Source organism: Nipponia nippon, unplaced genomic scaffold (genome assembly GCF_047370975.1).
Source record: "Nipponia nippon isolate SJK-2023a ecotype South Korea unplaced genomic scaffold, ASM4737097v1 scaffold_9, whole genome shotgun sequence".
Taxonomy (NCBI): Eukaryota; Metazoa; Chordata; class Aves; order Pelecaniformes; family Threskiornithidae; genus Nipponia; species Nipponia nippon.
The window spans coordinates 39,853,247-39,877,386 of NW_028262413.1; the positions used below are offsets into that span (position 1 = coordinate 39,853,247).

The 24,140-nt window shown below is 40.7% G+C and overlaps 1 protein-coding gene across 5 annotated transcripts in view; it reads right to left on the bottom strand.

Moving 5' to 3' along the window:
- ARNT2 (aryl hydrocarbon receptor nuclear translocator 2) overlaps positions 1 to 24,140 on the bottom strand; it is a 109,878-nt gene that overhangs the window by 25,960 nt on the left and 59,778 nt on the right. For all 5 annotated transcript variants that reach the window (XM_087744221.1, XM_087744218.1, XM_087744217.1 and 2 more), the window contains 7 exons: positions 22,934 to 23,036; positions 19,877 to 19,942; positions 19,329 to 19,414; positions 10,251 to 10,327; positions 7,981 to 8,115; positions 7,032 to 7,106; positions 2,780 to 2,931 (listed from right to left, as the gene is read on the bottom strand). In XM_087744221.1, coding sequence (XP_087600347.1) covers positions 2,780 to 2,931; positions 7,032 to 7,106; positions 7,981 to 8,115; positions 10,251 to 10,327; positions 19,329 to 19,414; positions 19,877 to 19,942; positions 22,934 to 23,036 — 694 coding nt within the window. The remainder of the gene's footprint in view (positions 1 to 2,779; positions 2,932 to 7,031; positions 7,107 to 7,980; positions 8,116 to 10,250; positions 10,328 to 19,328; positions 19,415 to 19,876; positions 19,943 to 22,933; positions 23,037 to 24,140) is intronic.

Genomic DNA, 24,140 nt, shown 5'->3' on the forward strand with positions numbered 1-24,140 from the left:
AAAGACTTTAATACAGTTTTATCTATCAACATGACAGATTATTTTATTCAAACGCTGCTCTTTGTGTATGTTAAATAAACATTGATCGCAATAATTATTTCTTTTTGGAAATCAAACAGTCCCAACTACACAGGAAGATGTGGTCAAGCGGGGAACTCTTCTTTTCAGCCGAACCCAGCGCAAATGCTAAACCTTAAATGCTTCATTTCTCCAGGAAGTTTCTCTTGGATGACTACACCCGAGTGAAACTGAGAGAAGTTTTCTTTTCTTTTTTTGCAAGGAACTAAGTGAACATTTGAACCTAATGTTTCATTATCCTTCCTCACCAAAAGCAAGTTTGGGAAGTTGACTGTCTGAAGCGCCAAAGGAGTATCTTCAAAAAAAAAAAAAAAGAAAAAAGAAAAAATCCAAACCAAACAAACCAAACCACCAACAAAAAAATAATCAATTAATCCCTCCACAACTGGAACCACCACTGCCCTCTACAGTCTTTTGGGAAAACGCTGTTCACTGACCAACGCAAAATGAAAGCTGTTCTGTTCTGACAGACACACAGACATATGTACCGTGGCTTTAAACTATCCTAAGTTAAAAACTGATTTAAACCTAGAACTTTTGGCTACATTGTCTTTACAATTTCATGGCGAATTTTTAACTGCCTCAAAACTGTATTTCAGGGAGCTGGCTAGACTATCACAGTGATAGACAAATCAAAATTTGCCTCTGTGCAGAATAGCCTACAACTGGCACAGTGGAAGGCACCCCTGCTTGGTCTCCATGTGAAGCACTTTGCTGGACCCAGAGCATCGGATACTTCCACCAACACGTAAAGGTGGCCACATAGGCTGGGGTCGGTGCCGAACATCTAGCCCCAGCAGGAGCTGAATCAGGAGGTGGAAATCAACAGTTACCATGACGTACAACTCCACAAGGCATCTAGGAAATCAGAAGTCAAAACATGACCCCAAATGTGCAAAAAAAATAAATAAACCCAGAAACAGGCAGGAACAGCAGTACATTACAGTAAGGGCTCTTTGGAAATCTGTCTGAGAAGTGGGAGAGAACAGGGGGAAAAACAGAAAACAGTTTGAATAATGCATTCTTTCTACTATTCAAAAGCAGGTGTACGATGGGTTGTATCTTGCCATATGACTAGAACATTTTCTACATGACAGGAAAGAGGGAACATCCTCTGTCAAAGTAGCAGCAGGCAACTTCCATATTAGGTCAACATTTCTGGGTTGTTATTCAGACCTAGCAAGAGAGATATAACACGAGCCAGAAGCTGGCACAGTGCTATTCATCACAGTGACTGCTGGGATGCCAAGCTGAACAGTATAGTGGAGGCCTGGAAAAAAACATTCCCGGAGTCAACAAAACATAAGTCTACGGCCCCAGTTTTTGATCTGTGGACTCTTGGGAACAAAGCACAATTAAGCCAGCCTGGGACAGATTTCAGAATTCGCTTTTTATTTTGCAGGCCTGTTTTTGCATATACAAATCATTTGGAAAAGAAATACGGGACAGCAGAAATGTGGAAATATCTATTTTGATGCACAGTGCAGACAGGCAGATATTTAGCTGTATGATTTCAAGAAACATTTGTTTGTTTTCAATGAGCTTAACTATTCAGTTTTTTAAGCCTGACTTTTTGGGTATGCAGAAAAAACTGAGCTAAACAATTGTGATGCTGGGTTTCAACTGAGTGAAAGCACAGCCCTTCTCGTCCAGGTATATGTCGTGTCCAAAGAAGCAAGTCAAGGAACACCCAGAGACACTTACTAGCTTTCTAAGTTCAAATGCCAAAGCCCCAGGGGTTTCGTTTTGCAAGTGAAGCTCTCGGCACGCATCTTCACTAGTAGACTGCTCGTTCAGCATTTCCATTATACAGTCTAACAGGTTGAGATCTTAAAACCAATATTTCCTCTGAGCTAAAAACTTGGCAAAAAATCTTTGGTCAGACCAGAAGCAGATTTTGTTTTAGAAATAGATTAAGTTTATATTGGAGAGAAGAAATATTTATTAAAAAAGCCCACACTATAAAGTAATGGCTTCATCAAGGCCAGATTAGCTTCTGCATTTACTGGCTCAGAACTCAGGAGGCTCCCAAAGAATCTCTGCTCAGTTACACAGTGACGAACCTCCACTATACTCCTCGGGTGACCTCCTCTTAAGAGGTCCAATGACAGACTTTTGAAAATACTAATTCAGAGACAGGACGATTTAATCTCCCTCTTAAGATAAGGGGTTGGATCTGTCCCCATACTTGGGGATATTCCACCAGATCTTAACTGAGTATCAGGAACCCTTCCCACTCAAGCCTACTAGGAAATAATTTTGCCAGCTTTCAAAGGCCATAAGAGTAGACACAGCTCAAGGAGAAGATGCCCAGGACTACGGAATGGTATGATCACAATGAAGACGGACATGCAATTTTCTCTTTGGCTTAGGAATCAGGCTAACCTTCCTCCAATATCAGGACAGCTGCCCTGCTGCTGGAAGCTCTGTACTAGTTTAAGGCAGCCTGGACTGAGATCAATAGGCTTGTCTAATGACCTAACAGATAAGTGACGTTCCTCCCCCAGCGCAGCCAGGCCCCAGAAGCATCGCAGGATAATGACACAGAGAAACAGCTATGCTGTGAGATATGATGCAGAATAGCCCTGTTACAGACTGTACTGTTATAGAGAAACAAATGTAGCTAGAAACAGGCTACAGTGAAAAGCAATGCTTAAATTCTTTCAAAACCATGTATGCGAGCATCTGGAAAGGTACGTACTTTACATTAGTGTTGGTGCAGATGATGTATTCAATCTCATCGGAATAAGGATTCTGAAATGTGAAGCTGCTGGTTCTGATCAGCATCCATTCCCGGTTTTTGGTACGAAAACGATACATCACAGACAGGACTTGACCTTTCAGTTTCACAACCTGCAAAACCATTTGGAAAGGTTAATAAAAGGAGATTGCTACCTGCTGTGCAAATGAATAGTAACAGCAGTAACTGGTGTGTTTTAAACTTGAATTACAGAAAGCTATGGACACAGCAGGGAGATTCTTAATTTGAAGAGAATAAGCAAAATCTGATTCATGTTTGCAGCTATTTCCTTCAGAATGAAACCCTCATCCTTTGTTGTATAAAATGTCATTTTCCAGCCTGTGTATAAGAATACAGATTCAGGACAACCAACAGGTTGTGCTGTTATCCCAACAGGGAAGCTTTAAGAAGGTTTTAATACAGAATGCATATAGAGAGACTGACAGAAACCAAACTGAGGATCTTTCAAATGTTTATATGTAAACCATAAACCAAACATTGCAGCTGAAACAAAAGCCCAGAAGAAAAAACATTTTGAGGTTGACTATCTGCTATTCTGCTTGGATACCTAGCTATACAACTCATGTATGTGACATACCAAATCGCACATCAGCATCAAAATTTAGGATAATATTTAAGAAAGATGGCTTTTTTTAGAAACCGTACATGGTGGTTTCATTTTTTTCCCCAAACACATTTTAAGACCATCTACGATGGCAAAGTGCTAACAAGAAACACTTCCTTCTGGCTTTCAAAACAAGAAAGAGTGAGCCAGCCTTTGAACTGAGAGAACACCAATAAGCCACTGTCCATTTTAATAGTATTAATGAAAATGGAGCGCAAATTCTTTGCTTGGATAGCCTATTTGTTTATGACTAAGAACTGTCAATACTCAGTTCAAATTCTGTCTTTGGTAGCTGAAGTTTTGTCGAAGTCAACAGTTGGGCATCAAGTGAGAAGTAAGAAGCAGCCAGCTAAAGAAGTGTGCTCAAAACAATACTTGCACGCCGGCACTGTACCTGCATTTTATGTGTTATCTAACAATCTTGGTTTAAGTCAGAAGAAAACTTACATGGTTTCAAGTCATTCAGCTGGCACTTACCTGGGCTATCTGTGTTTATTTTTTATTGTTTTCCCACCAAGCTATCTCAGGGGCGCCTCAGGGAAGGAAAGGGAAGGTCTACTACAAGTAAATGCCACCTCTCATTGTGGATTCTTAACCCTTATCCACTGGAATTTATTTTTTATTAGCTATCTCCAGCCTGTATTCTCTAAAAGTAGAAAACCCTGTATTTACCCTCTGTCTTTATTGACAAGCAATTGGATTAGGAAAAATGCTCCCATCCTGTTTTTTCCAAAGGTCCGCATTTCAAATTGATCAGTTGGATACAGGATTAAATGGAAAGAATGCAAACAGAAGACACAAAAAGCTTTAGCAATGCCCAGGAAAATAATACTGAGGTAAATGCCTTTTGGTTTTTTTTTAAAATGCTTTTGTAGTTTGAGTTCAGTGAGCAACATTCTTTTATCAGCAATTTTCTACTACCCCACCCAGGGTAAAAAAAACAGAGCTTGTGTAAAAGTGTCCAATCTGAATAGCATCCTACTGGATATCAAATAGCTGTATTCTGGATCCTTTGATACTGAACTCTATTTGTTGATCTTGGCCTTGAGACTATCTTATTCTGGCCTGATTTTCCCACCCTGATGAATGAATTTATCTTCCCAAGGAAGTGGCTTTGAGATGGATACTGGCAATTGCCCAAAAACTGCAAAACCCTCCCTCCTCTGTTATGTACCAACCTGGTTCTGATACTGTCAGCAAATTAGAAATGTCAAGTTTTCAGGGGGTTTTAGAAAAAAAGAGTTTATTGGAAATCACAGTTACCTTTTTAATGAAAATATTTCTAAAGCCAAACTAACAATAATAAAACAAACTGCAGTGATCTATTGTCCTGAAGTGGGAATTAAGCAAACACTAATTCTGTAATAATATATAAAGCATAGAGATCACTGGTGGGAAAATCCTGAACTGTCTTAGAACAGTGCACACAAACAAGGTAGCACAAAAAATTTCAAAGCTGACGTTTAACCTTTACTTTCCTACATTCTTTGGAAATAAAAACCACCTGGTGCATAGCTTAACTGTTTACTTCAGTCTTTTATTGCATGATTGAAATAATAGCCCCAATCACACTGCTACTGTACGGAACAAAAATATACTGAAAAAGGAATTGCCTACTAAAGAAACAGCACATTATTTTCATAAATTGGACAGAGGTCAAGTGAACAGGAACTTTCACTTCTAATCTGCATTTTTTCCTGCTGTCTTTTTGTATGACCTTAAGCAAACCACGTTGGTCCCTGATCCCGTGAATCATTTATGCACATGCCTAACAGTGAGCAGTGGCAGCGAAGTCCCCAGCAACGAGTTCAGGGATACACCAGCAACGAGTTCAGGGATACACCAGCAGCCTCCTACAGCCTGATCTCACTCTCAGGGAACACAGTGAGGCCCAAGTCATCAACTTGAACGTTAGTTAGTCAGCCCTTCTCAGCCCCAGGCAACCACTTCAGAGACAGATGTTTGATGTATTATTATCCAGCAGCTCTCTGTCATTGTGTCTTGGATAAATTAGTGGAATCAATCATTTGGGCATTAGTGAAAAACAGCATATGCGTTCTCACTGCTGCTCTTGCGCCACTGATGCCATCAGGCACAAGTTCAGGGAGCTGAACCAGCTGAAAGCTAGTCCCATGCACAGGTGATTAGTTCCTTAGCTAGCCTACCCGGCAAGTCCACCTGTGCTACTATCAGGACAGTAGGAAGGGTGGGGAGGAGAGAATAAGTGGGAGTAGGACCTGACTCCTGGTAACAGCTATCCATCGGGTAGGTTCAGCTGCAGCATCACACCCCCAGCCAAGGTGGGGCAGAGAAGATGACTGGGTGTGCTGACCTGTTTCGAGCACCTAACTCTCACGGGCTCCTGCCTGTCAATCAACATCTTGAATTTAAAAGGCCTTTAGCTGCTGTTTGAACTCAGTCCATTCAAAGGACACTGAAGTGGATGCAGAGTGCTCACACAGTCTTTTCTGCTAGCTCAGCAGTGGGGCTGGTAGCCTCTGCTTGAGGGAGGGGGTGGTGAGAAATAGCTCAAGAGTACTAGTACCTTACTATCTCAAACACTTCTGTGGAGACCATAACCTCAGTTTCACCATCTGTTCCATGGACACAGAACAGCATTTAGTTATTTTCCCCAGAGAGGCTTTTCAAGCTCCATTTTTGCATGCCATGCCTGAATAAATAGTTGGCTATACAAATTATTTTAGAAGTCACTTCATATCCACGTTTCACAGCTGAAAATACGTCTCAGCATCCAACGCAAGATGGATCAACAAAACTTGGTTGAGCTATAGGCTGTTGTCAGAAAATCTGGAACGACTTAGAACATCTGAACCTCAGTAATCAGTTAAACATACTACACCAGGCTTTCTAGCGCAGTAGGGAAGGTGCTGAAAAGACCAGCAACAAGCAGAAGGCTTGGGGAAAGCACTCCTACTGTATGTCCCAGATCAATTTGAAACAAGAAGCTCTACAATGGAATAAATGCCTTTGATACAGCTGATGTAGATGTGGCCCACTGTAAAAACGAATCCAGATCAGTAACTCTTTCCATATGTTGTGTTTCTTTTGTTACTTCTGTCTGCATTTCAATTCCTAACAGGGAGAAGGGCCAAATTGTCAATATAGTGGTGTAACTCCATTAAAGTATGAAGCATGTCATCTATGCTAGCAGAGAATTTAGGTCCTAAACAATCCAGCATTCTGGAGGAGCGTAACTACTTTCAAATCAACAGCCCGCCTTGGAAGGTAAATACTTTCAATTACCACTTAACATAGTGGGATCTACACAGGCATCTCCAAAACAGCTCTAACTGTGCAGTGAACACTCAGCTCATTTTTTGTCAAAAGAAAACAAAATGTATAACTAGGTGACTTATTTCTGAAAACACGGCAAACATGCTGCAGTTTAAACTAACATTTATGCAGCTTAACTGATTAGTAACTGATCAACAAATGGTTTCACATCTTGCTACTGCTTCTGCATAAAAGAAAAATACCTTGAAATGAAAAATAAAAGCTACTTCACTGAACAAAATAATAACAAAAATAATAAATAAATGGTAGAAGAAAAGGAGGAGGACACAGCACCTGTTGGAAACTCTCCCTCAAATGGCTTTGATCTTCAGGATGGCAGAATTCTAAAATATCTTTCCCCAGAAGATCCTAGAATAAAACATAAAGCTGTGTAAAAAACCCAGACCATAACACAAATCCACATGCAGGTCTGCAAGTAATCCTTGCAGACACTAGATCTACCACCCCTAATGGGACTACTCAGTTAATCGGGGATGAATCATACAAACAACATTTATAGGCATCATGCCCCACATTATATTTGTGCTGTTGCATAGATATCTACAAACAAATTTTAAGTAATTTTTTTAATGCCTGTGAAATGGTCTCTTGAAAAGACTGACATCCTCTACTACAGCTCATTTTATGGCACTACTTTTTGTAAAGCCAGTTATAATAAAGCTACCTAAAATCAAAATAAATGGGAAAAACAAATGAGCAAGAACTTATTTTTGCCCTTAAATTGCAACTGGTGAGAGTTATCCGAGGGAGAGCAGCAGTAGCCAGGAGTTCGTTTATTATTCTACTCCTTTCTGTGACTAGCCTCCTGTTCAGAGGAGCAGATGTAAGCCTAAAGGAAAATAGATGCCATAAATGATGTTTGCTTACTGTTCAATAGATTGGCAGAAGTCAAGATCTACAGGACTAAAACTCTCTCCAAGCACTGTTAACTTTCTATCACAGAAATGTCTTCACTGGAAAGCTGTGCAAGGTTTAAAGCATCTTGCTGTTAGAATTCTAATTGGATCTAAAAGGCATAAAAAGATACCCCACATAACAAAGGGCAAAACTGTAAATTTTAAAGAGGCGTGGACAGCAAAGAAAAATGAATAGCATTTAGGGCAGGACAAACGAAATTATCGGCTACAAATACTTCATGTTTTGCTGCTGTTGTTTTTAATGCACAAATAGAATTTTCTTCATTAGCTCTGACCAGTCTCCACATTTACAGCGACTCACTGACCTGGGGCTGGTAGCCAATGACACTGATGCACCTTGGGTCGACGAAGGTGATGACTCCATCAGAGTTGTGCCTAGACAAGAATTCAGTTGGGACTGACATGCCATTCATGTCCATGCATACTGGAGAGCTGGTTACCTACGACCAACGAAGTCCACAGCATTTAGTCCACAGAACAGTCACCTTAAGCCAAATTTGGTTATGTAGCTAAAGAACAAAATCTGTTGGCAGAGTGCTAATTACTGAAGGAAGCCATAAATAAAACAACAGCACAGATAAATGACACAGAACAGCCTTTAGTCTAGTTTGCAGGGCAAATATCTCACCCCATGGCACCTACCTAGGCTTAACAGCACAGCAGAAAAACAAATACAGCAGAAGTGCCCAAGAAGGAGGGATATAGTAAGGATATAAGTGCAGCCGGATTCATCTCACTTTGTGGCACCACATTCAAGTTAGGCATCTCGGTTCCTACCTTTTTTCAACCAAGAATAAGAGACTTGCAGAGGACAATTCAGTCCACCAATTTTAGGATAGGACGGTCAATCTCTAGAAGAGGCCAAGTCATTGTATGTAGACATATCCAATAGGACCAGCTCAGACTAAACACTCAATTTTCAGGTGAGATGAACCTCACCTGAAACACCCAGAGAACCTGAACAAAGCTCTCCAGAGGTTGAGGTAGGTGATATTAGGCCAGCAAGTGGCTGCTCATAATGAAAAAAACACAGTCCTCCTATAAATGCTCCTCAAATCTCATCAGAGAGAATGATGCATTTCCAGCTCTCTGCCTGAAACCTGTGCAATCAGGCCACTTCATATCCATTCATTCCTACTGGGGCTACAAATGAGACCACTGTTTTTCTTACAACTTCTAGAGCTACCTCCATTAATAAGGTCCCAATGCAAAAAGAGCAAAATCTCTTTTTTTTTGATGTCTTAAAGCAGATTAGCCAGTTAACTGTATGCAAGCCTTCAATTTGCTCTTACAGAATAGAGTTTTAATTTGTGCACCTTGACTCCTTTGTGATTAAACCCATCCACAGAGCCTCCTCTTGCCCTCCCTCACATACCCTGCTGACTCTTCTAACGTAACAGATGTTTTGACACTCCACATGTTACTAATGTGATTTTCTCGGAAATCATCTTTCTTTGGCAGCTGTTACATTTGAATCCCTGTAACTTCCTTCTCTCCATTAGTGGAATATATTACCCTTTATTATAAAAGCATGATTAACCTAAAAACCATCATGTGATACATCTGTAGCTCTGCCATCATAATGGAGATGCACTCTGCAGAAGTGCTAACACTTGCAGTAACGTGCAGGCTGTTCACCTCAAATAAGATGGGTTTGGCACCTGTGCTCTAATGAAAGGGTCATTCTACCGCGTAAGAAGGAGCGATGCCATCCTAGCAGATGGCAACGAGTGCAGGCCAAGAGGAGACCATGCAGGAGGCTCAGACACGTTCACCCATGGCAGAATTCCCAGACTGGGAAGATAAAAATTAGGCTCCCTGTGGCGGTGAAGGAGACTCGCCGCGACTGCTCTAGCTCCTGCTCAGAACTCTCGTCAGCAATGAACAAAGGAAGAAAATGTAAAACGTCAATTGCAACTGTCTGGACAAAAAGGAAGTAAAGTTTTATTCTCACAGTTCCCTCGGCTGACATCACATCTGAATGCACACTACAATACACACTGAGAATAAAGCTATTATTTGTAAAGTGCCTCTTGACTGCCTTATCTTTACCGTTTTCAGAATAACTCCTGGAATCACAGTTTCTCAAGTAGCTGATTAGCCAGAGAGAGAGAATGAATGGAAGAATAGCAGGCAGCACATCACTGGCTTTGGGAGCCACTTTAACCTACCATCTGCAGCACCTGTATGCCCACATTTCTCACAATCTAGAATATCCCAGAATAGCAGATTTGTACATGCTTATGCTCCAGGAGCATCTTTGCCACTGTTGTTGGGTTAAATACACATATGCACCAAAATCATATTTTCATTTTGCTCTGTTGACATGTTCTAAACAAGTCCTGCCGACAGCAGAGGAGTTGGAACTAGATGATCTTTAAGGTCCCTTCCAACCCAAACCATTCTATGATTCTGTAAGTCACTGGCTGCACACCAACATCAAGGCACTTCGTATTTTGTAGGCATGTTAGAAGTTACAGTCTAGTACCAGAACTTTGTGCAAATCCTTTACAACTAAACCACAACACTGATTACGCTTTCAGAAGTAGTTTGTGTAAGGAAAGACTGTCATTACCTGAAGCCTTCCTATTGCCACGAGGCAATATTTACTACCTTGTCCCACATCAGCGTCTTCTTCTGGTATAGTCATTCCTAAAGTAAACGATAACAAATGCTGTTATAATTAGCAAATTGGGATGAGCAGAGACCCTGCCGGCCTGTTTCTGTACTATTCTAGATGCTCTAAATCATACAAAATAACCTTATTGCCTTATTAACGCATTACCTCTGGGTTCAGATCAGATGATCTTTCTCAGTTGTGCTCGATCCTACAGACCTCACATGCATATACAGTACCCACGGCAGCTATTTTGGCAGCCGAAGACAAAGCAGACACAAAAATTCCATTATACACCGAGATGGACAAAAACATTTCCGCAAGTACTTCGCAGCATATTACCGGAACCATGTGATCACTTAATACGTTCAGTGAATGCACACTACGTTCAGTTTTCTTTGTGAATAATGTATTATAATAAGCCTTAAAAACAAGGCACAGCCTACATTTTTCATTAACTTCGTGTTCTTATTTAACAGCTGGTTTTACTTTTTTCTATAATGGACTAAATCTGGGTCATTACGTTGAAAGAGTGAAAAAAGGCGGATGCTTTGCTAACAGTGCTTGTTTCAGTTGTGTAACAGGAGTAACTATTATAAACACAGGAATAATTTCAAAACATACATGTCCACTGATTTCCACCTCAGTGTTTCACAAATAGGAACATTCAGATTAGCCCTGTTTACTTGCTAGTTGGCTAGGCCTTTAGTTAAGGCTATTTCCCAACTCTGCTGTTGAGATACCAATTTCCTATGAAGCACTTGAAAAAACATCTTCCGAGGGTGACACTGCTGACTTATTTTAAGTGATTTGTAAACTCTTTCACAAGGCTTTTCAAGGAATTCAGTCACAACAGGCAGTGAATAATTTACGAGGCACTTTAAAGCATTAGTGAAATTAATAGCAAAGCAGCTACTAATTATGAAACAACAGCCGCTTTATTCTCAAAATTTATAATTCCCAATGTTAGTCAATCTTTGGATGGTGCAGAGGATGACAGCATACAACCTTCTTAAATGACGCTTCTGAAAAATGACTATAAATGCTGCTGAACGAACGGAAGCAGTCTCTGAAGGAAGTTATTTTGTATCAAAATAATTGAATCTTATCTGACAATCAGTTTCTAAATAGCACTCTACAAGTATTTTTCAGTCCCCACTGAGCTATGTAATAAAATAAAATACACAAAGTATGAAAGAAAAAACCCTGTATTTTTGTATAATATATTCAAACTTTATTTGCAATGGAATTAAAATTTTGGGGGCCTAACTTCATTTGCAGCCCCTGACAGATAACTAGGATTTTATCAGGGGACCTCAAGAGCTTTCCAAAGGAGGAGCATTACTGTCCCTTCTAACAAGTGGGACATTGAGGTGCAATACGAATTTCAACGTGACACACTACGAGAGGTGGGTAAAACCCCCTCGTCTTCTGCACAATGATCTTACTATCCAGAGAGACAAATTTGGCCCTAAACAATTCCTTAGCTTCTAAACCTATGTGATAGCCCTCACCAAACGCCGGGATACTCCTCTGAGATGTTTTCTTAGAAGCTGTATGAGAAGATCAAAGTGGCAGTATGTGACCTTATGAGTACATTTGAAGAAATCAATCATTAAACATGTAAGTTATAAATAACATTGGAAGGAATTGACACATGTTATTTTTCAATTAAATGTTATTTTGTGCTTCCAATAAAGGTCCCCCTGCGGGTTACTCGGGACCCAGACTTCCACTCGAGATCCTTCACCTGATTTAGAACATCCTTGAAATGAAGACAACCTGCATTTACCCTGCCTGTTTATCCTTCAAGCAGTTAAATTACAAAGCATTGCTCTGATATTGCACACACTGCTATTCCAGTCTCTTCTCTGCTACACACCAGGCAAACTACAAACAAGAGCCCAAACACCAATAAGTCCCTTGCTCTGAGACACCAGCATACCATGGAGAGCATAAACCACCGACATGAAACTACAGTTAAGAGATTCATATTACAGAAGTATTTTGTTTTCCTTCCTTGCTGTGTTTACACACAGTTATTTCTTCAATAGTAATTAGCATTTAGTAATTAGCTAACAACAGCTCCAATAGGCAAAGGAACTGAATTTGGCTGCCTCTTGAGAAAAAGAGAGAAAATTACCTTGACAAAGCAGCGGCAAACATATCTACTCAAAGTTGTGTCCATTTTAGATAAAATTTTGGCAGACACACAGCTGCTATCTGCTCAGATACATATGGGGTGCCCAGAAGTGTGAGCTCCCAAAACTAAACCTAAATTCCTCCACATGAGCAATTTTAAATAGGTAGAAAATGGTTAACTGATAATTGCGTGCAGTTTGCAGGGGATGATAACTGGAATCCAGCAGTTTCACCTTACAAAGTGGTGACTAGAGGTGTGAACTGAGAGCGGGACAAATTAAATGATGCAGCAGCTTAGGATGGAGCATGAGGATGCTGACTGCTGCAAAAGAAATGCAGCAGTGTACAAAAACAACCTCGGGAGGAAAGAAAGCACTGGAGCAACAGAAGAGTTGACCTAAGACTTTGGCTGGAAGACGGCAGCAGGGACTGCATCCCTCCCGGAGATGGATGAGGAGTCTCTCACTCCTCAGTCCTGAACTCCGCACCAGGGCAAACCTGCAAGTTCAATCATCAGCCAAAAGAATGAACATTTTAAAAGCTGGTGCCTGAAGCAATCATGGTTACATTCGGGCAGCTTGGTACAGGTGGTCTGATTTCAAAGAAGGTGAGTGATTCTAGGTCTTACCACCTTCAGAGGATTTTCTTGGTGGATGTCTGGTACTTTGAGAGTTAGGCCACTTAAACACAGGGGCCTAAGTGCCATTTTAAGGAAATAATTCTAGGCATTCTAGTTGGATGACCTTAACCAAAAGGTCCCTTTAAAATGGAGTTTTCCATTTGAGAAGGACAAATTTAAAGCATTTTCCCTTGACTTCAAAAGCTTTTTCAGTCGTTTCCTTAGCGGCACAGTGTATGACAAAGGACAGCAAAGATACTCAGCTGGATGGCTTCCACTTCGCATAATCTTTTTTCTGCAGTTTTCAACAACGCTTTCCTTTTTAGGAACTTGGTCCATGCTTGCTACTGCCCAAAAAAACTCAAAGCAACATAAACAATCTCCAAAATTAAACCTAGCTAAGAAACACCATTTCTGATGTCACTCTGTTGGCAAGGGAGGCTGTTGTTCTAATTTTCACCTTTCCCTTTTCCCCCCCAAGATGGATTACATTTGGTCTGTAGAACACACTGGAAAATGTATTAGCTGGGTTATCTCACAAGACACCCTATGAATAAAAAACAATCTGCCTGGAATTAATCAATATGTGACCCAGTGAATTGCTAACCCTTCCCTAAAAGTGCCTAGAGTAAAAAATATGCCAAAATGATTGTCTGCTCGTCTGCAGTGTCGGTGACATTTACTGACAGCAGTCCACAGCTTACATATTACTGACGGCATTCCAGAGAGGGAAATTGTTTTCTATACTCCCTTGCTGATAATTACAAAGTTTCAACTGTGGGTGGGTGGGCTTATACATGAGATGCATTCGTAGAGATTTACTTTTGCTCTAGCATACTTCCTACTGAACATACTCCAATACGGACAGGTAAATAAAAATATGTGTACTGCACTTAATAGTGGTTTGTCCACCTCTTAACATAATGTAATATTGCCTCTTAACATCGCTAAGTACCATCAGTATCTCTGAAAAAAAGTTGCAAAAGCCTCCAGGAGAGCAGCCATAAAACTGATCTTTAGGAGGCATCAACAAAAAAACCCATACATTAGTTATTCACATTCTTTACATGTAACCCTGAGAAAGGCTTTGTTTCTCAACACCAAATATGTGCTCCTCTTGAATAATAGATATAATGCTATGCTTGTTCAAGTTAATATCAACAATTTGCAAAGCTAAGCCTGCAACTGAGCATCACAAATAGAACGCTGTGCCGTTCAAAGTTATATTTGATTTCCAAGCGTGCTTTATGCCAGCAAACAGTTTCCCACAGGGTAACGGCATGTGTTTGTGTGGACATAAGGAACTTTTTAGTTTTCCCAATGAGCTTCCAGTTGGCTTTAACCACAGAATAGCTTCATTTTCTGCCTTCTTTCCCTATCCTTCTGCCCCATATTTTCTGCAAGACACAGAACAGTGTTAGTGGATTTGTGGTTTTACTTCACTCAAAAATAAATGAGTCTTTAGAAGGACATAATTTAAGCGTCCAGTGGTCACCAGCAATCCCCTGTTAATGCCTATCTCCATCAGAATCATTTCTGACAGTTACACGCCTGTGCATGAAACTGCACTGTGGGATGTTACCTCCCATACATAACAATGGAAAAAGGCTTTTACAAAAAAAAGGCTGTGGATGTTTACAGCATACCAAGGAAAAATCTCGTGAAAAATCCCAACAAAACCTAAATTCTTCTTAAAAAAAAAAAAAAAGCCTTAAAAATGACAGTACTGCAAAGAATATTCAAGCAACTATTTTGTTTTGTATTGGAAGAGGGAGTACTTTGCACAAGCATCCAGATTCTGGCCAAAACTTTAAAATAACCTAACAGCTTTGGCATGCTGTGGTTAAGACGTTACCGTAAGTCTGACTTGGAAGACTAAAATGTTTCTTTTTTAAGATAAAAAACTAAGGAGAAAAAAAAAAGCTTTCAACATTATTTGAATTTAATTTTGAATTCTGGGACTTTTTATTTGAAGTTTTTGAAATAAGCATCTAAGTCTTTCCTTCACTATGTGTTTTTCTGCAGGTCCTGGCTTTGATTTACACAAAACTAGCAACATCCTGACAGACTATATCTTCTCTCTCCACCAAATATTTTCCATCAATTGTTATGGCATGAAAAGAAACTACTAGGAAAATATCATATGGACCGCATAAGATTCATTTCCTTCCAGGAATGAGATGCTCAGAGGGGAAAAAAATAGAAGAAAAGCAAATGCTTGCTTAAGTTGAAAACTGAATGATCAGGAGAAGGTCAGCACTTCTCAGTTTTGTGAGTGGTTATGAACTTGAAGCATTGTCTAGGCTGAGGATCACAAGCTGCTTCATCAGGAACAGGGGGACAAAGGCTGGAGTCGGTGCTCAGCCAGTTTCAAACGAGGGGTCTTTTTACCTCATTCAAAATAATCCAACACGGCACCGTCATTATTTAATCTAGCATACACTCCACATAAGAAATGAACAACGTAACTGGTTGGAACGTTGATCCGGAATATTGGATTCCTTTTTCCTTTGACTTCTACAGAAAGTTTACCCCGATTACTTGACGACAACATATAATTTATGGGGATATAAGTGTGTAGGTATCATATGCCGGGTTTTGTACACAAGCTTAGTTTTACCCTTCTCTTGCAGGCACAATGGAGGAAAACGAACGGACCATTAACAAACCCAGCCTGAACGGATGCGTTCCTCAAAGCGGCTCAGTCTTCTCTCTGTGTCCCACTCACTCAGAGGCAAATCCGCTGTATTAAGGGAACAGCCAAACAGCTCCTTTTCCAGGGGAACACAGAGAGAGCTCAGGCTGCAGCGCTCCCGGGTCTGCTTTGGTAGGAAACGTGGCAGAGGCAGGTGCTGCCTGCGGGCCCTGCATGCTCGGAGCTGAGTTCTGTGCGAGGATGAGGCATGATGCTTCCTGTGTTTTCTCTCTCATTTCTCAGTGAAAAAGAACAGTCTGCCAATAAGCGAGCCTTCCTGCTCCATTAAGGATAAAGAAAAAAAAAAAAAAAGTCAGGCTAGATGTGCAAAGTGATTTCACATTGACCACAGACCTCAGCCATAACAGAATTTGCTTTCTACTTTAGATCTGTGAAAAAAAAAAAACCCAGTCCTTAAAATATGCCACCATACTGATGCCAGCTGTCATTTGCTTTCACCCATTTAAAGTATTTGAATTACTTAAGAGATTTAGCATAGACTACTCACAGCAGTAGTGCTGTCAAACCTGGTAGTCTATCACACGAATAATGATCACACAGCAGTTCTTGTCTTGATATTTCTGTATCAATACTGATTGTGTTATACTCAGTGTGGGACTAAAAAAAACTAACACATTGGCCACAGACACTGCAATAAAAACCAGAAAGAGAAAATACCAGGTGCTAAACAAATTAGATTAAGGATGGACTAAGTGCATTTGCTAAATATTTGTTAGTTCGTTTATGAAAGTTTGTTTTATGTGTTGTATATCAGTTGTATAATGCACGTGCCACACTGCATGCTCTGAAAGAAAAGGATATGGAGTTTATATTAGAATGTCCACTTGGCAATTGAAAAATAAATGAAAACGATCCTTTCCATAGCTGAATTTTAAACAGCTGCAATTTAGCACAAACCCATTTATTCCCAAGAATCCAGAGACGATGCAAAGGCCAGGGGCTTGCTACTCTCTAGCTGATTTGAACAAAAGTAATTTTATTACAGGGTAGAAAAGCCTTAGCAAATTCAATTACTGCTGCAGTTATTTCATTTGCTTTGCAGATTATGGTTGAATTACCATTGGAAATGAGAACAAATGCAGTGATGTTGCCACTTATTTACCCAAACGTATTGGGGACCAATTCAGCCACGGATATTCCCATTCAACTCCGAAAGTCAATGGATACATGACCATTACCAACACAAAGTGGGGAAGACTGTGAGGGCAAATAAACACTCATGAAAGAGGCCCCAGTACAGTACTATATGCTCTGAAAAAGGCACTCAGGCATGACTACAATGAGTAACAATTTGGATGGTAAAAGAAAAGACCACTGAAATGCCACATACGGCTGTCAAAACCTAAAACATCCCTTAGGACTGTGCTATAGTCTGGAGGCATTAACATTGTGGAGCAGTGCTGGGATATCATAAGGGAGCACCATGTGATTTTGAGGAGTGGAGTAATAGAAATGGGATGAAATTCAACATTACTAAATGCATAAGCATGCACTTGGGGAGTAATAACAGTCAAACTACAGCAACAGACGTGGGATGAAACTTCGCATTACTAATTGAAAGTTCACACAATTCAAAGCTATTTTTGCTGTGACCTGGAAGATCCTGAGTTGACAACTGAGAAAAAGGCAGCCTGATATGTATATTGGGTGATTAAAGATGCCAGCAGGATGCACCATACAAAAGAGAAGTATGCCATATCATACACTGCCAGTCAAGATAGGAAACACCATTTTCATTCTACATCACTACAATCTCACCTGGACAAGAGTGCAGAGTTCCGGTGACCCACATTTTGAAAAGTTAAGTGAAAATGTGAACAAGTGGAGAGCAGAGACACAAGGGTAAAGAAAAGAGAATGCCTTGTGAGAGTGGAGATTAGAAGTGGGCTGGTTTAACTGTGCAAAGTCCAGGCGGACAGGATATGACCTCCTTCTGGAAACACACCAAAACACTGGAGAGACACAGAATGGAAAACTCCTGCCTGATCTTCAGTGCAACATAGTCTAAGAATACACTGGCATAAACTTCCCATAAACTAATGAGGACTGGAAATTAGAGAGGCTGCTAAGCATGAGAGAGCAGTGAGGTTTTGGAAGAGCTGGAGAAGGGGAAAACACCTCACTAACATAAGCTGGAACTTACAATGTGATACCGGGCAACGGGGCACTCAAAGATCCAGAAGATCCTTTTCATCCCATGCTCCTGCACTGCAGTGCCTGCTCCCCTGCAGAAATGGCAACTGGGAGTCATATACTGCTGACGTTGTAACCTAGCGCTGACATGAATTCACGCGTTTGCATCTCTGCATCAGCAACATACACCCCTGAAGGGTTAGATCTTTTTAAATGTCCCATAACACGCAGCAAGGTTTTCATTCAAGCTAAGCAAGGAGCTAGAAGAAATCTCACTTGACCTGCACCTTTCTGAAGAGACCTCCTGTTTATCAAGACTGAATTCAATTATGTTTGGAATTACCAATAGAAAAATTAATCTCTTTGTGGAAGAAAACAAAAAAACCCTTCCATTTTCATAGAGCAATTTATACACACTGCACTCTCACTCTTTTGAGAGAGAAATGAAATTGAAACATTTTGACTCCTACAGCACACTGAAGTATATTAAATCCTATTAGCAACAAGAGGGAAGGTTTTCCTCTTCTTCCAAAACTGCAATTCAGCAGAAAACGACAAGAAGTTAACATCTGCATGCTGCTGTCTGCACACTACCATACAGACTTGATGCAAACCACCTCTTAGTATTCATAATCCCCGAATAAATGTGATTTATGTTTGTGGTATACGACCGCAAAAGGGCAGGACAACTCATGGTTTGATTCATACCAGCAGGCGCTGTCATATTGCAAACAGCCTCTTCAACTACTGCAAATGCCAAGGTCAACTAATCCGTTCATGATGATGTCTCGATGAGCTCCACTGTCTCCTCTCTGAATTTTTCAAAGGTAAATATTCCCATATGTAATACTGAGTTACAGTAGGTAAATGTTTTTCTCTGCAGTTCAAAGCAATATGCCAAGATCTGTTTCCCAGAAAAACAGGCTCAAAACAGAACTTACCACAAAGACTGAACATTGTCCACTAATACCACCACTTTGAAGTGAGGACCTATGCATTTAAATTGAAATTACACATTTTCATACATAGGTGCTTGCAACTCAGTACTTAAATATAAAAGCACTAGCTGGTGTTTTCTAGAGGTACAAATGCTTTGTGTTTACCTTCTTAAAATCAGGACATTTTTATGTTGGTTTATCAGATTGAAAACTTTTGGCCCCAGCTGCTGTAATCCCACATTTCCAACAACTCCACTGCTCTCTGTCCTGATGAAATTGAGAAGGGTTTCACATGCAAAAATGGGGAGGCCCTGAGTGAGTAGCAACAGCTGATTCCTTGATATCAAAAGCTTCTCAATATGAGACTGAAAGGGTTACCCCACTGAAATTCTGCCTGGTTCTGTACCGGGAAAGGATCCCGAGTCAGGTTTTCAACTGTCTTGCAGGTAGCACAGTACACACTGCCTTCAAATGAGATAGATACACACCTGCTGGCGGCCAAGCCTTGATATAGCCAGTGCAATGGACAACAGCATACTGTGCTTCGCCTTCTTTTACTGGGCCAAGGCCATTTCTAAATGAAAAGGAAACACAAAAATACCATGTTGATTGACATGCAGAAGAGCTTTATGTTTTTAAACTATGACTACTAATGATTTACTGATATTTGTAATTTATGTTAGAAACAACCAACCATCAACCTAGAGTTCTGTACAATGTCAGCTCCATTACAATACTATTCAAGCCATACCTGTTTTCCATAATATTTCTCTGAGAAAGATACTGAAGCTTATTTCAGAGATGGAGCTGGTTAAGACAAAGAAGTTGAGTGACTTGCGCAAGGTTTGCAAAGAGACCCAGTGACTCTGCCACAGTTGAATTTAGTGGCGAGTTGTCTCCTGAGACCCAGTGTTATTTTATGCTGTGTGCTAATGCAGATGTTTGTCCAGGTAGTATTCCTTGAGTGAGCATTAGTCCAGTGGAAAATGAGACTGCTTATGGCAACTAATTGTTGTGATAAATTAAGTAATAGTACCTGTATCTTTTTCTCATGGTGGTTATTCTGTTCAGAGGTAAATGATCCAGAGGAGCATTTCCACACCTAAAAGTAAATTCATATTTGAAATGGCTCAATACTTAATATGAATACCCAAGATGAAAATGCATTTTAAGATCTTTATTAGTATGTATAAGTAGACAATAATGGATATATATTTCTGACAGAAAGTCCCAGATTCATGTTTTCTTGGAACTTGCTGCTTCCACAGGCTGAGCTTTTTGGGTGTGCTACAAATATTTTCTTTATAAAGAAAAATAGAAGAGACTACAAAAAGAACCATAGAATCATAGAATCGTTGGAAAGGACCTCTGAGATCATCGAGTCCAACCTGTTAACCTAACTACCTGGTCCACCTCTAAACCATGTCCTTAAGCACCACATCCACATGTGTTTTGAATGCCTCCAGGGACTGCAATTGTACCACTTCCCTGGGCAGCCTGTTCCAATGCCTGACAACCCTTTAGGTGAAGAAATTTTTCATAATATATGATCTAAACCTCCCCTGGTGCAACTTGAGGCCATTTCCTCTTGTCCTATCGCTTGTTACTTGGGAGAACAGACCGACCCCCACCTCGCTACGACCTCCTTTCAGGTAGTTGTAGAGAGTTGTGACCCAAGTGCAGGACCCGGCACTGAGCCTTGTTCAATCTCATACAATTGGCCTCAGCCCATCGATCCAGCCTGTCCAGGTCCCTCTGTAGAGCCTTCCTACCCTCCAGCAGATCAACACTCCCGGCCAACTTGGTGTCGTCTGCAAACTTACTGAGTGTGCACTCTATCCCCTCATCCAGGTCATTGATAAAGACATTGAACAGGACCGGCCCCAACACTGAGCCCTGAGGAACACCATTCATGACCGGTCGCCAAGTGGATTTGACTCCATTCACCAGAACTCTCTGGGCTCGGCCATTTAGCCAGTTTTTTTTACCCAGTGGAGGGTGCACTTATCCAAGCCGTGAGCAGCCAGTTTCTCCAGGAGAATGCTGTGGGAGACAGTGTCAAAGGCCTTACTAAAGTCCCAGTAGACAACATCCACAGCCTTCCCCTCATCCACTAAGCGGGTCACCTTGTCATAGAAGGAGATCAGGTTGGTCAAGCAGGATCTTCCCTTCATGAACCCATGCTGGCTGGGCCTGATCCCCCGGTTGTCCCGCATGTGCCGCATAATGGCACTCAAGATGATCTGCTCCATGACCTTCCCTGGCACCGAGGTCAGGCTGACAGGCCTGTAGTTCCCCAGATCCTTCTTCCGACCCTTCCCCGCCCACCCAAACCTAAAGACTATTTGAAATAGATATTCCAAGAGTGGCTAAAGAATAGATACCTTTCAAAATACTATAAAACAAGGGTGAAAACTAGAGAAGAATATAAGTCAGGCACTAATAAGGCCCCTAAATATCCACACAAAACAATCTCAGTGTTCCAGTAGCTCCCCTGGACGGAGCATTTCGACTGCCATGCACCAGCTACAATGTTAGTAGATATTAATCTAATGTTTGCAAGAACAGACTATTTGCACTGTCAATTAACTTTAACACTTGTTCATGTATATTTTGTGATATTTCTAACTATGCCTAACTGTATCATTTTAACAATCCATTTAAAGCTAAGTAAACAGTTTGAAGGGTAAAACCAGTTCATTTTCAATGGAAAAAAGAACAATAACAATGAAAAAAGTAATCATAAGGAAAGTTCAAATTATTTGAGGCTTGATCTTCCCACAAGGTTTTTTTTAATTATTATTATTTCTTTCTTTCTTTCTTCTTTTTTTTTTAATACCAGTCACTGCCAAGGAGAAGGAATGAATTTAGAATTACAAAAACAATGGGGCTACTGGCATGTATAAAATTACTCTCATGCACTGGAGTTTACAGAATCAGGGTGCTAGGAAATAACTGCAATCTGAAATGTTGTTTTAAAAGCTGGGGAACAACTGTAAACAGGACATTAGGCCTTGTTTTCTTTGCACAAAAAAGCCTTCCTCACATGACCACTATGTGCAGCTTGGAGGGAGAGAAAGCAATGTTCCAAGTGTCTCTCTGCCAGGCTGTATTTCTTTCCCCGCAGTTAAGGGGGTAAAAGGAGCTACAGCTTTGAAGTCTAATTTTGCAGGTATGAAGTATATAAACCCCGTACAAAGGCACCCAGGAGCCATACCTTCAGCTTCCTCACATGACTGGAAGAATTCCACCACATAACTGAAGTACAGGGATCTGGTTTAATGTGTCAAATATTTTGCTTTGTGTGTTTCATTCCATAACACATTTTGCATCATCTGTTTTCAACACATATATTGGATATAGGCTGCAGATGCAATTATGTACTTTCCCCCCCTAACCACACAGAAAGAAATTTATTGCAATAGCAACAGGCATTTTATCCCGTTAGCACTACAACAACAGAAGTGCCTGCAAGCCCTAGTCAGAAGCACTGGGCAGGCAGATCTCTTTAAAGAAGCCCAAGCAATGCAGGAGAAGCTGGAAAATTGCAAAACAAAAACCCTCTAACAATTACTCATTTATCTAGCACCAACCAGCTGACATCTGGTTAATTCATACCAGGCTTAGGTTAATTCCTACATAGCTGGCAAGTTTGCAACTGAATTCCTGTTTGTCTTCAAGATTCTTTTAATATTATTGGTTTGCTGAAAAAATACACAGAGTTGGGCTTTCATTACACTTACGAAAGCTTTGTTCCCAAAGTACTGATTCGAATAATTTGACTAGAAGAGACAATGGCTTACATTCCAGGGGTGAAGTTGTCATGAAGTTCTCTGGGGAAAGCATCCTACACGCTACACTGATAAAAATAACTGCAACACATAAATGAGGTGCTGTTTTGTCATTAATCATAAAGGAAGACAGGTTGCAGTTTTACTTCAGTTCCAAAAGCAAGCATTCTGGAAATGCTTAATGGGAGCGTGTCATTACAGCTTTATTTTTTATAGCAAGGTCAAATTAGTGCAACAAAATGTCTGAAGTCTAATCTGAGATGGGACTGGAACCATCACAGGAATAAAAGGTAAATGTGTACCTCATCCTGCAAATGAAAGAGCGCCTTGATCCCATGCACATTCTCATTGAGGACTGCTGACCCTCTTTCTTCACTGTTCCAGTCTTCAAGTCGAGGATTCGTCCTGGAAAAGTCAGGGAGAGCAACTGATGTTTAGTACATAAATTTAATTCCATTTACTACCAAGTAAGATGACAGTAAGTTCATAAGCTAAATGCCATTAGCCCATTTAAGGGAAAAAAAACGAAGAAAAACTCTTGATCCTGGTCTCACATCGGTTATGTGCTGGCTTAACTAATGATTTCAGCGAAGCTGACTCTGAGTCACAACAGTGAAGGCTCTTTTCTCAGTTGGCCCAAGACCAACTTCCAACCCAGGGTCAAATGTCTGGAGGCAGAGAAGACAATGACAGCAAGCATAGCTTTTTGACTTGATCTGCTCGCTCCACTCTACCAGAACTGTGGATAAAGCAACATGCATCATTTCCCTGACGGCTGCTCCTCTTTCCCTGTGCTCTTGTGGCTATCCAGAACGCTCTCACCATAACACCACCTCACATAGTCAGGGCTGCACTGATGGTGAAGAATACATACAACTAAGCTTTTCTCCTTGGTGATGAGATACAGGATATGTCACAGCAGCACTTGTGGTGGGGCCCTTTCAGAGTTGATCAAAACCTGACATGTCAGCATCTTTTTAAAGTTAATTTTCAGCCAGATCAGTGATATGATCTGACTCACCACATGGCAACAGGAGTCCATGCGAGGTCCATGGCTGGACCCTGCTGATCGGCATAAGCTGACTACAAACCTCAGAACCTCACCCCACAGACACAGCATTAAAAAGGGATGACAGCAACCAAGTCTTCTCAAGAGAGGACAGGATGGAGGGAGCACTGAGCTGATGCTCCTACAGTAAGTTGGGGGAGGTCTTTATTAAAAAACAAAGGTAGCAAGGCAGTCACAGGTTAATCTTTCCATTCTTCTTGTACAAAACAGAAGGCAGTGATTACTAAGATAGGTTCAGATCAGTGATGGCAGGGTACAAGATATCACCTAGCATCCTATTGTTTATCACCAAAGAACTAACAGAATGGATTTTAGCATCTACAGCTCAATTGCTAACACATGACTATAAAATCTTGCACATTAGTAACACAGACTAAAAATGAATCACTGGCCCAGATCCACAATGCTTCAGGGCTAGATACAGCCGCAAAAGTGACAGT